Source organism: Bos grunniens, chromosome 11, assembly GCF_055505025.1.
Source record: "Bos grunniens cultivar Pamir isolate PY7600 chromosome 11, Bosgru_T2T1.0, whole genome shotgun sequence".
In the NCBI taxonomy this organism is placed as follows: Eukaryota; Metazoa; Chordata; class Mammalia; order Artiodactyla; family Bovidae; genus Bos; species Bos grunniens.
Genome location: NC_141175.1, coordinates 83,007,508 through 83,022,759, shown reverse-complemented (window position 1 = coordinate 83,022,759; position 15,252 = coordinate 83,007,508). Strand labels below are relative to the sequence as shown.

The following is a 15,252-nucleotide window of genomic DNA, read 5'->3' as shown; positions in this document are numbered from 1 at the left end:
GTAGAAATTTAAACTGATAACCTGGACTCAGAGGCGGACCAATTTGGGAAACCCTGTCCATGCTTTGCTCCCTTGCTTGAAACTATCCCATGGGAGTGGGGGGAGGAGGGGAATGGGAGGAGCACACACAGCCACCACTGTCCCTGCCCCTAGGCTTGGCACAGGGCCCCACCTTCTGTGCCCCAGTCCAGACAACCCACTTCATGTAGAATCAGACTCTCTTGAACCTTCTGCAGAGAAAAGAGGAGGTCCAGAAACGAAAAAAAAAAAAAAAGGATTTCCCCAGCAGTCCTCCAGGTTCCATCCCTGGGTTTAGGTTTGATCCCTGGTCGGGGAACTAAGATCCCACGTGTCATGGGGTATGCGCAAAAAAAGAAGAAAGGAGGAGGGCCAGCATGGGAAGTATTGTAGGTGGAGATGTGGAAAGGTGAGCTAGGAAAAGGAGGCACTTATCGCTAAACCAAGCTCAGAGCTTAGAGCAAGGGGAAGAGAGTGAGAATGGGCCTTGGCGTTAAGACCAGGCTCAAGGTGTGAAGGTCAAAGCAGTCTTGGTGCCAGGCCCTTTGGGTTGGGTTTGCCTCGCAGTGGCAGGTTCTTTGCGTGTGCAGGAAGGAAAACTGAGTGCTTTCTAGCAGGATCTACATTTGGCCTGTTTTTCCTTTGGTCTCTGCTTTTGTTTGTCCTGTGCCTGCCCAATTCTCATTCATTCACTCATTTAACAAACACTTCAATAGCCTAGAACATTTGCAAGATAGCAATGGCCAGGGCTTTCCAAAAGGGTAGGCTGGGGCTTGCAGAGGCCTCCCTGCCTGGAGCTTCAGCATCACGCTCTGCTGAGGCCCTGGCGTGCAGTGCGCCCCGTTTGCACCATCCCAGAAGTGGGGCCCGAGGCCTGAACGGCAGGGAGGCCCGAGGGCACTGAGCAGGGGACGCAGAACCGCTTCCCAGATGGACGGCCCAGAAAACCAGGGACAGGTTAAGGGGCCAGAAGACTGGGCAGGGCCGTGGAGTCTCTGTGGGGGCCGAGCCTGCGCCCGGGGAGCGCGGATGCTGGCAGTGAGAGACGGCGGCGCTCCCAGGAAAGGGGTCCCACCTCGGTGCCGCGGGCTGGGAGCCGCGCAGCCCTCGCCAGCGCCCCGCCCGCCCCGAGGCCCGAGCGCGAGGCGCCGCGGGAGGAATTCCAGCCATTTCCTCTGCGCCGAGCGGTATGCGGCCTGCTCGCTGCCCGACCGCAGCGCGGCCCGGAGGTGGGGGCCGGCGGCGCAGGCCAGTCACCAGCCGTGTCTGGCAGCTGCCCGGGCCTCGCAGTCCCGCTCCGGATTCCCGGAGGGCCTCCTCTAGTCCATGCAACCAAAGCGGCTCTCGAGCGGCCCCAGACCGGTGCGGCTCCCCCGGCCCCAGCTCCTCCGCGCGAGGCCGCCGCCGGCTGAACCGCCCCCGCCCCGCGCCTGCCCTCCCGCCTCCTGGGTCCCACCGCGCCACCCCCCACACACTCCCGGCTGCCGCCGACCTCCGCAGGGCTCCGGAATCTAAGTTTGAAACAGAAGGTGGCCCTTGCTACGTCCCTTTTGGGGCCCGTCCCTTGGCCTTTCTAAGCCTCAGTTTCTCCACCTGTGAAATGGTCACCCTAACAACAGCGCTACCACGTTTGTGCCGCCCCGAGGTTGAGTGAGAAAAGGAACATGCCGGATCAACATCGACGATGTTCTCGTTTCTCTAGGTACCTCTGCTGTCCTTAACCTCCCGGGATCTTCCGCCCACCCTGCCCAGGGCCTCTTCTGATGGAGCAGACAGGGCGGCTTCACAGGTAGGCACTCTAGACGGCCGCCTCAGGGACCAGCGGAAGACTCTTCCTCGGGTTTATTTGCCCTCCAGGTTCTTTAAAAGCCTAAAGAGCAGTTATTTTCATTTTTTAAAATGATGTCATCGCGGTCTGAGAACAACCCGGCACGTAGTGATTAGGAGAAGTTGAGGGTGCAGACCCGGATGGCCTGGACTCTACAAATGGGTCTGAATAGAGAATGGCCACCCCGTGCCCTCTGGGCTCCTCTTTCCAAATGCAGATACCTCCCACCACCCCACCCCCACCCCCACCCCCATCCCCCTTCGGAGAGTGGACAGTCGTTCAGGCTTTAACCCTTTGGAGGAGCAAGAAAGGGAAAGCCAGAGCCCCCAGGCGACGAGGAAGGTGGGAGCCACTTCCCCCGCTGCCCACACCCGCCTCACCCACGCCCACGGCTGCGGTCAACAGAACACGAGGTGGGGTTGGAAAGCCCCGGGTTTCACCGGGCCTAACCGCCCACTTCTTTGCAAACGCGGCACGGTAAGAGCCGCTCTGCCTCGAGGTTCCCCGATATGGCCCTTCGTTTGGATACTGGAACTCCCTTTCCAGCCAGAGCCCCGAGGCCGAGAATCAGCCGCAGGAGGTGCGCTCCCTCATCCCCACTACACACGCTGCAGCCACAGACCGCAGAAATCCAGGTGGAGACAGGTCGAGAAAAACAGGTGCTATAAACATCCCAGTCCAGCGAGTTGGGAGACGCGGCTCGCAGGCAGCCCCTCCCCGCGCACACTCTTCCGAGCCGGGCACTTCCGGCCATCGTTGCGCTGCAGGCGGCTCTCGGAATCGGGAGGGGCGGACTCCATCTGTTTCTGAGGCCTGGCTTCCCTTTCCTGTCCCCAGACCCCCTAACTGCCTAACCTAAGGGTTTTCTCTGTACTTAGGATATACCTCCCTAACGGCCATTCGCAGACGGCTCCCTTCCTGCGCTGATTTTTTTTTAAAGGCTTCTCCCAGGGACCCCAGGCTGTGTGGCCAGTCTTCCGGAAATGCTGGCTCCTCTTACAAAGATGCATGAGGGGATGCTGCCCTAGGTTGGAAGGCAACCAACTAAATCTTAAAATGTAAAGTTTGATTCTGAATTTTTGATAGCACTTTTTGTTTTGGGGGAGGGGGTGATGGTGGGGAACAGGCTGGAGGCAGACTGTATTTAAAAGAGGAGGAAAAGGAAGGGGGGGAGTTAAGTATATGCAAAGAGTGGGTATGGCCGCATTAGAAAAGAGAATTGCCTTCCCAGCACTCTGGTTCCCAGTTTAGTGGGACTTTCTGAACCAGTCTCCTGAGCCTGGGACTTGTTGAGGTGCATGCAGCTCGCTGAGAAAGAGCCTGTTGGACAGAAAAAGACTCCACTGGGGAAAAGGCAGATGAAGTTCCACTGCCTGGGGCTAAGGGATTCAGACACAAAAATTGTCCCCAGAATCTCAGAGAATCTCATGGCTCCAGGAGAGAGTGGCAAAGAGCAAGGCAGGTTTGGAGATGATGAGTGAAACAGATCTGAACCACCAGTTTTCAAATGTGACTGTAAAAATAAGCTCTCACTAAATACTAAATAGAGCCCTGGTTTAAAAATGAAGTCACACCCCTTTTCCAGTGTGGGTGCTTACTCTTCAGTGGCTGTGCAGGGGAAACACTTGCCCAGCTCATTACACAGAACCCTACTTAGAACGTACTGTTAATTCCCTGTTATTACACATGAGAAAACTGAGGTCAGAGAGACTAATTAACTAGCAGAGGAGAGTTTCAAGCCCAGGGATCTGACTCTGGTGGCTACCTGTGGAACCTCTGCTGTAGGGTAATTGACTCTGATGCTCTTTCTGACCAGAGATTGAAATGACTCCACTTCAGCCTTCAGCTGCCTTTCACAGTGAGGAAGACATTGCTGTAACACCCACCAGGCTCTAGCAGGCCCCAGTGATTGCAGCTTCATTGAAATTGATGGTTTTCCTGAGGGGGCCATGCAACCTATTCCAAGACTCCAGAGTACAGAGGAACAGACTGCCCATAGGAGGAGAACTCTGAGTGGCCTGGATACAGTCATCAAGGTCAGGCCTTCCTGTGTGATTTCAAGACTACAAGGAGCCCCAAGTGGCCTTCTAACTAAAAATCAACCATAAAAGAACCATTGTGCTCAACACAGAATCAGATGTGTGCTTATAGGTCACTGCTGTCTCATCTTGGGCCACTCGCCAAGGCAACCCAAAGATATTTGTCTAGCTTTCCTAGTGTTTTTTAAAAGTTGAGTTAATTACCAAGCATTTAAAATTGGAAGATGGTACAAAAATATCTGGGTTTTCTTTCTCTTTCTTTTAGCTTCTCCCCCTAAATCTTAAGAGCTGGCCACACTGATGAGTTCTTCGTGGTCCACCCCAATCCCAGCCATCGCATCCTGGTTTTCACTCCCATCCTCCTGTTGGCCCATTAGCATTTGAATTTGCTGACCCACATCTCTCTCACTAAAATGCAGGTATTCACTGAAGAGGTAACTGTTGAGTCTAACTAGTCACATTCTGGTTTGGATATGTTTTCTGGAGAGCTGGTTATGATAGAACAGTTGAGGTAAGTTAAAGTGAGGGTAGGAGAGAAAGTAGGGCTCCCCTGGACAAGGCGCCCAGCCATACCAGAGCAGAGCAGATTGCTGAGATCCTGGAAGACCGCAAGATGAGAAATTAGTGTTTGAACAACTGACTTGGATGTCAGAACATCAGCTGCTTCCCAGAAGCTCGTCCTTTCATGTATCTTTGCAAACACCACACTTTCATTAGCATCTTGGGCTGCCTTCCCCAAACCTCCTTCTGGAAGTGCCTTGGGGAGTGTCCAGAAGCACACCCTGGAGGTGATTAGAGGGCTGCCGGCTCAGGCTGTGAGCAAGCCCAAAGGAATGGGTCTGGCTTTCAACCAGGACAGAACTGAGCCTGGAAGAGGAGCTGAATGAAGACGAGGACCAAGTGATTAACTGGGGTTTGAGCAGCCAGGAACTGAAGCATGGTCTCATTCACCAAGATGGTGAGCAGCTGTGCAATCTGAAATGTGGACCACAGGAGGGAAAACCATCTTCTCCGAACTTGGAAGCTTTCCTGCCAAAGCAGTTTACTGTGCCAGCAGAGAGGAGAGAAGATTTTGTGTGATGACGTGAAGGCGGATGAGATGGCCTTAGACAGACTACCTGATAGACCTTGGGACATCAGCCTTCCCCAGATGTCCATGGGGGAGAGTTTCAGCCCTGAATATTTGAACTTGGACCTTCTTGGCAGCAGTCCATAGGACAAGTGTGTCAACAGAGCCCCGGATGTGTACTCTGGGGTGTGGAGGGCGTGAATGTGATGAAGTACTTTTAGAGCTTTCAGAGAAACAGGAAATTCAGTTATCAGAGACAGGAAAGTCTGTCCACCTACTTTCAAACCCAGTGAATAGTGTGGCACTCAGACTTGTCACAACTGCCTTTGGAAAAGGCGACAAATTAAGAGAGCAGGAAAAGAGTAGGAAAGACCCCTTCAGGGAGTTGACTGGCTGGGTCAAGGCATGTTCTCTTCAGAGAGCCTCCTCTCACCTCCCATATTAGTGGGAGCCCCTGAAATCCCAGCGTTCAGCCTTGCCACCATCATCTGCTTTGTGTCCAATGGGACTAATCTCACGGTGAACTCGCTCCTGTTATGTCAGCCCTGAAATCCCCCTGGCTCCCAGAGGCCCTGTCTTTCTCCTATTCTGTGACCTCTCCCACCCTCCTCAGTCTTGAAACTCTTCTTCCATGACATCTGTAGTTCATAATCCATGATTAGCAAACTTTCCTTTATCCTCAGTCTATTCTCTGAGCATCCCCTTCACTTCTTTCCCTATGGGACCCCCAGCTCTCCCCTGAGTTCATTGCTGACCGCACAGCCTTCTCCAGTGGGGCCTGAGTTTTTTCTCCCAGCCTTCTTCCCTAGGCCTAGGGGGGAGATAGGTGTCCTCCTTAATCCTGATTGTCACCTCTGCAAGTGCTCTCTTGCATACCACATTCAGTTGCATCTTATCAGATTTTACCAATCTCTGCTATCTTCTCCTGACCCCCCGGCCATATTTTGGTTGCAGTTTTTCTAGATCTTGGTTCACCATCACTCTTTCCAACACTGTCTTAACTCTTGGTGGTTTGGTATACATGTCAATGACCCTTCCAATACCCAAACCTTTCAATCTCTTGAATTTCTGTCCTGCAGTGATTTTTCCCTCCCCTCAATCCATAGTTGTGATTACACATGACTGCAGTCCCTCCATAATCTCAATTGTATGCATCCTCCTATCTTTCCAAGTTATCCCCTTGCTTGATCTCAGTTATCCTCTGACCCAACGAGAACCTTCAATCAATTGATCCCACCACCCTTCACTGTTGCCCACCCCTTTGATGTTCTTACTCCCCTCCTGACCCAGTGTAAAATTTCATGACCATATCAGCTGGAGAAATACACCCAGCCAGGCTGCTTGACCTCGTTTGAAGTTCATACTGATGAAACTTAAGTGGGCCCTTAGTGCTTCCCAACTGTAATACTTAGGTTTCCCTGGTCCACTCACTCACCTAGGCTCCTGGATGACAGTTTCATACTTTATTTTTTCTTCTCAAACCCTTCATATTCCCTCCACACTCTCTATCACCTGAATTCTAAAAGAATCTATTGGGATTCTTTTTCCCCTGGGAAAATAGAAGGAGCCAAAGGAGAAAGCTGCAGATCCCTACCATCACATTTATCCCGTCCAGCAGTTTCATCTTCCTACTTTGCCTTTCCACCTACTGTCTCAGTGCTGACTCATCCATCAAAAGCAAATTCCTCCACTTGTGTAGGCAATCCAGTCCCTCTCACCTACTCACGGACATTACTCAGTAATTCTTTCTTTCCTCTCCTACACCAAGTTATTACTCTGCTGGATTTTTTCCATCAGCATAGAAACATGCTATTACTTCATGTATCTTTAAAAAAAAGAAAAGTCTTTTAATGACTGTACTTCCCTTGGCAGCCTCTGTCACATTTGTATGCTCCAATTTAGAGCAGATCCCTCAGAAAACTCATCTGTACTTGCTATGCCCAGTTCCTCTCCTCCAGTCCTGTCTTACACCAACCCCACAATCAGGTCTGTGTCCCTGAGAGTTCCACAGAAATTATTCTGGCCCGAGTCACCATGACTTACCTAAATCCAGTGGTCAGTTCTCCGTTCTCATCTTATTAATAGCATCTGATATAATGGACCACATCCTCCTCCTCCATATATGTTTTTCCCTAGGCTTCCAGAGCATCTCACTCTCTTGGTTTCTGTCCTCACTGCACTCACCTTCTTGGTCTCTTCCATGGCTCCCCCTCTTTTCCCTGACCTCTAAATGTTGACTTGCCCAGGACTCAGACTTCAATCCTCTGCTCTTCTTTATCCACCTCTTTTGATGATCTCATCCAGATATGTGGTTTTAAATATAATCAGTACACCCATGACCCACATTTATATATCTAGTCCAAACCTCTGAGTTATCCTTGACTCTTGTCTTCTTCTCACATGCACATCAGATCTGGTAGGAATTAACTCTACCAACAGAATACACCCAGAATCCAAGCACTTCTCACCTCCTTCCTGGCTGCCATCCTAGTCAAAGACACCATCGTCTCTCTCCTGGATTACCACTGTGTCCACCTGTCCAGTGTCCCCACTTCTACTCTGGCCTTCAGCAAAGAAGCCAGAGTGATCCTTTTAGAATGTACTTTAGACCATATCTCTCTCTAATCAAAACTTCAAAAGCTCCCTCTCCTCTAATTTTTTTAGGGTTACACTTTAATAAATTCCTATTCCTCTCAGTATAAAAACTAGTCTTTATAATGGCCAAAACAGGTCCTGCGTTAATTATCTACCCACCTCTCCCAGCACTCACCTCTTTCTTCTTTGCAGTATTTTATTTTATTCTTTTTTTTGGCCAAGCTCCATGACTTGCAGGATCTTAGTTCCGCAACCAGGAATTGAACTCAGGTCCCTGGCAGTGGAAGCACAGAGTTCTAATCACTGAACCACCAAGGAATTCCCTGTCTTCCTCTCTGGATATTCCCTTCCTCACTCATTCTGGGAGCCCAGCCTCCTTGATGTAGATGTACCCTCTACCGAAACACTCTTGCCCAGAGTCTACTTCCAACTTTCTCATTTCTGCAGTCTTTATATTCTCAGCTTTTCAATAAGACCCATTTGACCACCCTGTGTAATACCGAAACTTGCCCTTTCCCTGCCTCCTGACACTCTTGATCACTCTTAACCTGCACAACCTTGTTTTTCTTGTCCCCAAAGCATTTCTTATCTAACATACTATATGATTTATATATTTATGTTTATTGCTTATTATCTATCTTCCCCTCAACTCCACCCCCACAGGGATCTGTCTCTATATTGTTCACAAATATATCTGAGATGGCCAGAACAATGCCTGACACACGGTAGAGAAGCCAATGCATGTTTTTTGGAATGAGTGAAAATAATCCAGGTACAGAGGGACTTACTCCCTTGGCCATCCAAAATTTCTGTGCCAAGAACAAAGGGGAAAATGGAACCAGAAAGAGCAGCTGGAGCTGACCATAAACACATGATTCATGGACAAAGTCAGGTCAAGTTGGAATGATCAAACTGAGTGCTCATAATCACTAGATAGATAGATAGGTGATAGATAGAATTCCCCACATTGACTGCAGAAATGAGAAAGTTGGAACTAGAGTCTGGGCAAGAGTGTTCCAGTAGAGGGTACATCTACATCAAGGAGGCTGGGTTCCCAGAATGAGTGAGGAAGGGAATATCCAGAGAGGAAGACAGGTAGATAATAAAGTGACTTTGTTTACCACATCAGTTCAGTTCAGTCGCGCAGTCGTGTCTGACTCTTTGCGACCCCATGAATCTCAGCACCCCAGGCCTCCCTGTCCATCACCAACTCCCGGAGTTCACTCAGACTCACGTCCATCGAGTCAGTGATTCCATCCAGCCATCTCATCCTCTGTCGTCCCCTTCTCCTCCTGCCCTCAATCCCTCCCAGCATCAGAGTCTTTTCCAATGAGTCAGTTCTTCGCATGAGGTGGCCAAAGTACTGGAGTTTCAGCTTCAGCATCATTCCCTCCAAAGAAATCCCAGGGCTGATCTCCTTCAGAACGGACTGGTTGGATCTCCTTGCACATATAGAGTAATAAAAGCCTGGGCCAATGACACTGAGTTACCCAAGTTCCCATCATTGTCAGTTGCTTCTTAGCTGTTCTCCCAGCCCTAAGTGGGCCAATTACAGTTGACACTTGAACAACGTGGGTGTGAACTGCCTGGGTCTACTTGTATGTGGGTGATTTTTAATAAATGTAAAATCAGTACTCCCTATCTGCAGGTTTCTCATTAAGGGGTTCAATCAACCACAGATTGTTTAATCCATGGATATGGAGGGTCAACTGTATTCAGTAGACTATACCGTCTTTCATGAAGTTTTTGAGCATCCACGGATTTTAGTATTTGCAGAGACTCCTGGAACCAGTGCCCCGTCGATACAGAGAGACAACTGTACAGGTTGACAGAGCCACCAGAGACAGTAAAGGCCAAAGGACAGGATCCTACAAGTGGAGACTTTGAAAAAGAAACTCCTGTCTCTTCACCTCTTCCTTTAAGTGCCTTCTCAGTGAAGGATGCTGCAGTACCAGATGTCTGGGACAGTACCCAGGCCATTTCATCAGATTTCTGCCATTATTGGATGCAGATGGTTAATAGTTCTGCTTGCCTGGCCCCCACATGTCCACTGTTAACAGAGGCCTGGAGGCCTTGCCTTCCTTTCCCATAGGGATTACACCCTCCAGGTTGACTGCCAATGTATTCCTTCTCGAAAGATGCCAGTGTTATGCAAGGAGCCTTTACACTAAAGATAAACCAGTTAAATGAGGCTCCTGAGGCCCTCCAGACATTTTAGATAGAGACTCTGTGGTATCAGCCGTGTAGCTGCACCAGGAGTTTGAGGCCAGAATAAGGTCTGGGGCAGGAGGCTTTACGGGTCCTGAGGCGAAGTAGAATCTCAAAGCCTTTACAGAGTTGAGGCTTCAGCTCATGACAGGCCTAAATAACTGCAGGCAGAACTTCCAAAGAACTCTAGGCAGAAGATCCCCCTTGACTAGACATGAAGACAAGATCCCAATTTAGAAGACAGACTCAAACCAACTTGCCTTTTTTCCAAAACAGGGGACTGTTCAGCTGCACCTTCATCTTAAGCAACATATGTGCATTGATGGAGCTTACCTGGTGCCAAGAGAGTGGTGAAAGGCATGGAAATAAGGTAAGCTGGTGTCATTTTCTCCATAGGAAACGTTCATTCATAAGGAAGGCATTCATCTTTGACATGAATAGGGATGCCCTCTGTGATTCAGATTAGACACAAAACACAGCGGAAGAAACAGCACTCCTGTATAACAATGTAATTTAAATTAGTTAAAAATATTTACCCGGTCCCATGAGAGAGGTCAAAGGGCTTAAAGTATATTCTCAACGCTCAATCTAACATCTCTTTCCTCCACTCACCATTGCCCCATTTTGGTCCTCTTCACTCTCCCCAAAGTCAGCTAACAATCCTCCCCCACCCTCTGTACCTCCATCACACACACACACGCACACACACACAGGTTCTTGATGCCCTTCCTCGATTCTGTCTCCTTGGACCTTTTCTTTTCTCCATTTCCAGTGTAATGATCCCTGGCCTCTCAGGCCCCTTTCAAGTCTTAGTTCTTCCCAATTCCTACTCTGATCAGCACAGTAGCAAATCAGCTGAGCTGGAATCTTTCTTAGGCAGTAGTTGGGTAAAGTTGTACATATTCATGGGGCAATATTGTATAATCCTATGCCTTTTCTCCATATCTCTTTTAAGGATGTGGTTTTAATATCCACATCCATCAGCATTTTCTTCCTGGGAGAAGAGAGAGTGAGGGAAGGAAAACAGTGAGGGGAGTCAGAGTGTGTCTGGGGAAGGGACAAGGCAGAGGTTCTTTTGATCTGCTCCTTACATTCAGCTCAGATGCCTACACTGGACAGTGCCCAGGTTATTGGTAGATTCTGGGACATTCCTATGTTAGCATAATCAAAAAGAAAACTGAACAAAACCAACAAGAGGTTAATGCACAAAGTCAAAGTAGAGAGGAATCTCTGGGCCTCCGAACTTGACTTGAAACATTCCGAATGAAGGCGGGAGCTGGGAGAAGAAAAAAAACCGAAAACTGTGTTTTTATTATTTTTTTTCTGATTACAAAAGTAATATATGTTCAATGTAGAAAACCAGAAAAATACAGAAAAGTATAAGAAGGGATTGGAAAAACAAAAGAAGTAACACTTGTGTTCCCGCCACCCAGATATAATCAATATGAACTTATTTGTTTACATTTACAATGCATGCATATTGTTTTTTAATCAAATTATAAACATAGTATATACGCACTTTTAGAAATTTTTTCTCATTTAACAATGTATCATAATTTCCCCAAGTCATTAAATATTCTTACATACAATATGACTTGTTAAAGCTGTTTATGATTTTATACTGTGGATTTACTGTCATGGATTTGACCGGTTTTATATAGGAGAGTAGGTTGTTTCCAAGCATAGAATTTTAACTGTGGCAAGGTTGTCTGCACCACCTGTGTTTTTGGACAATCTAACCTTCTTCCCTTACCAGCAAGTAAGGATCCCTTCAAAGTTCTAGACCAAGAGAACCCTGCATTGGCAAAAGTAACTCCTCCCAAGCATTCAGCTATCTCTGTGTCCTTCAGAGAAAGCCTGGCATTAGGCTTACTCTGAGCATCAGAGTTGGAGAAGACAATGGCAACCCACTCCAGTACTCTTGCCTAGAAAATCCCATGGACGGAGGAGCCTGGTAGGCTGTAGTCCATGGGGTCACTAAGAGTTGGACACGACTGGGCGACTTCACTTTCACTTTTCACTTTCATGCACTGGAAAAGGAAATGGCAACCCACTCCAGTGTTCTTGCCTGGAGCATCCCAGGGACTGCTGTCTGGTGGGCTGCTGTCTATGGGGTCGTGCAGAGTTGGACACAACTGAAGCGACTCAGCAGCAGCAGAGCATTAGAGTAAGGATAGTTACTCTTATGGCCAGGCCATTCTTGAGCAGATGGAGGGAAAATATTTGTCATTCTAAATCAGGGAGTCCACCCAACTCATTCAATGCAGTCATCTTCAAAAATATTTTTTTGTGCTAGTCCTGAGCTAGATATTATAGAAGAAAAGATATGGTTTCCATGTGACATAAACCTGCACTCTTTGTGTGTCGACAGACATAGAGGTGTGAAAGAGTCAGGTAGAAACAGATTATGTGTGAATGACTACGTGCTAACTCTGTGGTTCGAATCACAAGTGCTTTAGGAGGTGAGAAAACTATAAGCACAAGGTAGACTTGAGCAGTCTGGGAAGGTGGAGCTTGGAGGCAGGGTAGGCAAGGAGCATTCCATGTGGGAGGGACACAGAGGCCAGAAAGCACAGGAGGCGAGAAGGAGGTGCATGTGGCTGCAGTCTGAGGTTGAGGGGGAAGTGGTCCGTCTAATTGGATAAGTCATATATGGGGCACATGCAGAGAGGGTCAAAAAGATGTTTGGCCCTAATTCTGTAGCTGTTTCCCCTTGTACCAGAGGTGTCACATCAAGAGAGGAAATGTCTAGTCAAATTCAGGCTGAGTTGTTTTTGTTTTTTGGTGTGTGTGGGGTAGCAGGGTGGGGCCAGGGGAATGGTTTATAAATAGAACTTCTCGAAGCCTTTAATATTGTTTATGAATGTGGCAAGGTCAAGAGAGGAGGGAATCCGACTTCCCAAGAGTCTTCGACCACAGAACTCTTGTTACCATGGACCATCTCCTTGGGTGTTCCAGGAGACACAATTAGGGGCTGGTGAGGACTTCCTCGGTGGTGCAGTGGATAAGAATTTGCCTGCCAATGCAAGGGACACCAGCCTGATTCCTGGGCCGGGAAGATCCCGCATACCACAGGGCAGCTAAGCCCATGCACTGCAACTACTGAGCCCGCGCTCCACAAGAGAAGACAGCACCACGAGAAGCCTCTGCCGCACAACCAGAGAGCAGCCGTCACTCGCCACAACTGGAGAAAGCCGGTGCGCAATGACAGGTTTTCCAACTGGAGAGCAGCACGTGAGGGAAAACAAAGTTTTGCAAGGTTAATCTCATAGTTAGAATGTAAGGTGAACAAGAGAGCAAACAGCCTGGATTCACGCAATACAATTAGATGATTGAATAAAGACTCCAGATAAGTGGGCAGGGTTGGAGCATACTGGAGCCGAGAATGAAGAACAAAGCACTGATTGAATGCAGAGTCTGCTATTGGGCTCTAGAGAGATTCAAAAGTGTCAGAGTTCCTAGGTCTTTTAGGAGTTTGAATCCATTCATTAGGATTTTCATTGCAATGCACAGAAATCAACTTGAAGCAACTTAATAAAAAAAGAGTGTTTTTAAGGAAATAGGGATACTTCTTGAGGAGCTGAAGCCATGTACTGGAAAGTTGGCAAAAAGTCCCCTGTCCATCTGGTCTCAGCTACTCTGTGTCTGCTTCATCGTCCTCATATTATTTCTCTCTCCTCTTCTGTCCTCTAACAACCCCTCCCCTCTCCCCTCTCCCCTCTCCCCTCTCCGCCCCTCACCCTTCTCCCCTCTCCCTCCTCTCATTTGTGGAAGAAAATGGCTTCTCTATAGCTCCTGAGTTTGCATGTTACACTGTTTGCATGCCAGAGTTCCAGGTATATCAGAGGCTAAATCTCCGTCTCTTCTTCCCAATTTCAGGTTTCCAGTGGAAAGAATCTCGTCGACCAGCTTGGGACACATCCTACTCTAACTAAGGGGACAGGTTTTAAAATTGAAACATGGCTTCAGGAGGCTTACCCTATGAATAGTGTTGGGGGACCACTACCAGGAACAGGTGTCTGCTATTGAGTGATGCTGGGCTTCCCTGGTGGCGCAGTGGTAGAAGACCCACCTGCCAATGCAGGAGACTCGAGTTCAATCCCCTGGAGAAGGAAATGGCACCCCACTGCTGTATTCTTGCCTAGGAAATCCCATGGACAGAGGAGCCTGTCTCTGTCCAAGAGGGCTACAGTCCAAGGGTTGGCAAAGACTCGGACATGACTTAGTGACTAAATAACAACAACATAGAGTGATGCTATGGTCTTTCATTGGAAGCATGCTTCTGTAAGAGTTGAGCATGAGCACACTATTGTTGAATGAACGGATAACTAGGAAGCTTTAAGGCAACCTCGTTAGAGCCCGTACTCTTGTCCCTTTCCGAAACTCCTTCAGTCTCCCAGTTCTATAAAAACCTGCAAATGAAGGAAGCAGGATACACAGTGGTTATTAGCACACGTCTGGGTTAAATTGTCTTATTTTGGATCCTGTCCTGGAGGACTTGAGCAAGTGATGGAACCTACCTGAGCTGCAGGTTTCTCACCTCTAGAATGGGGATCATGAGGATTAACTAAGACAACATGAGTAAAGTGCTCAGAACAATGCACCTAATTATGTTGAAAAAGTGAAGGTGCAGTCGCTCAGTTGTGTCCAACTCTTTTCAAACCCATGGACTGTAGCCATGTGTCTCCTGCATTGTAGGCGGTTTCTTTACTGCTAAACCATTGGGGAAGCCCTGCAGATTGGGTCAAAGGAAAGAGAAGCAGAAAGTGGAGTGGGTTCAGATACCAAACTCAAATACCAGGCTTCTCTGTCTATGGGATTCTGCAAGCAAGAATACTGGAGTGGGTTGCCATTCCCTTCTCCAGGAGATCTTCCCAACCCAGGGATTGAACCCAGGTCTCCCACATTACAGGCAGATTCTTTACCATCTGAGCCACCAAGGAAGTCCAGTTATGTTGAGAACATAAGTTTTAAACAAAAATTAACTGATGGAGGGGGCTTCCTGGTGGCCCAGTGGCTAAGACTCTGTGTTCCTAATACAAGGGGGCTCGGGGTCAATCCCTGTTCTGGGAACTAGATCCCACATGCCACAACAAAGACCCATTGCAGCCAAATAAATAAATAAAATAATTTTTTAAAAGAATTAGAAAAAGAAAGAAAATTAACTGATGGAGCTGAAGTTGACAGGAGCGGATCCAAATGTCTTTGATAAACAGGGCAAAAGAAAGATGAATTGTCAGATGGGCAAGTGGTCAGCTTGGTTCTCCAGATATCTCCAGGAACGTGGCCTTTGGAATAAGAGGTTTGGGGAGAAAAATAAGCCACGAAGATCTTATGGCGCCAACAGGGACTTTAGAGATCACAGGTCATATGCGCCAGTCACACTCCCTTTTGTTCCTAGAGATTTAATATCTACCAGCCTATTAAATGGTCATGATTTGGAGGAGAGAAGACAAGAAGAGGAATTACTTTCAGCTGGCCCCGGTCTTTAACTA

General features: G+C 48.1%; 1 protein-coding gene across 1 annotated transcript; it reads left to right on the top strand.

The window, feature by feature from the left end:
• Positions 1–1,920: 1,920 nt before the first annotated feature.
• LOC147363445 (uncharacterized) lies at positions 1,921–14,918 on the top strand. Its single transcript, XM_086328384.1, has 4 exons — positions 1,921–1,951; positions 2,064–2,505; positions 10,034–10,127; positions 13,637–14,918. Exons 1-4 carry the CDS (start codon positions 1,921–1,923, stop codon positions 13,784–13,786), a joined length of 717 nt encoding a protein of 238 aa, XP_086184510.1. The 3' UTR covers positions 13,787–14,918.
• The last annotated feature ends 334 nt before the right edge of the window (positions 14,919–15,252 follow it).

Bases quoted from the DNA above. Each gene is read 5' to 3' on its own strand.
- LOC147363445 (XM_086328384.1), top strand. From the start codon at position 1,921: ATGTCATCGCGGTCTGAGAACAACCCGGCAC. The intron at 1,952-2,063 runs GTAGTGATTAGG...TTCCAAATGCAG, and splicing joins GTCTGAGAACAACCCGGCAC to ATACCTCCCACCACCCCACC. The intron at 2,506-10,033 runs GTGCTATAAACA...TTTCCAAAACAG, and splicing joins AGACAGGTCGAGAAAAACAG to GGGACTGTTCAGCTGCACCT.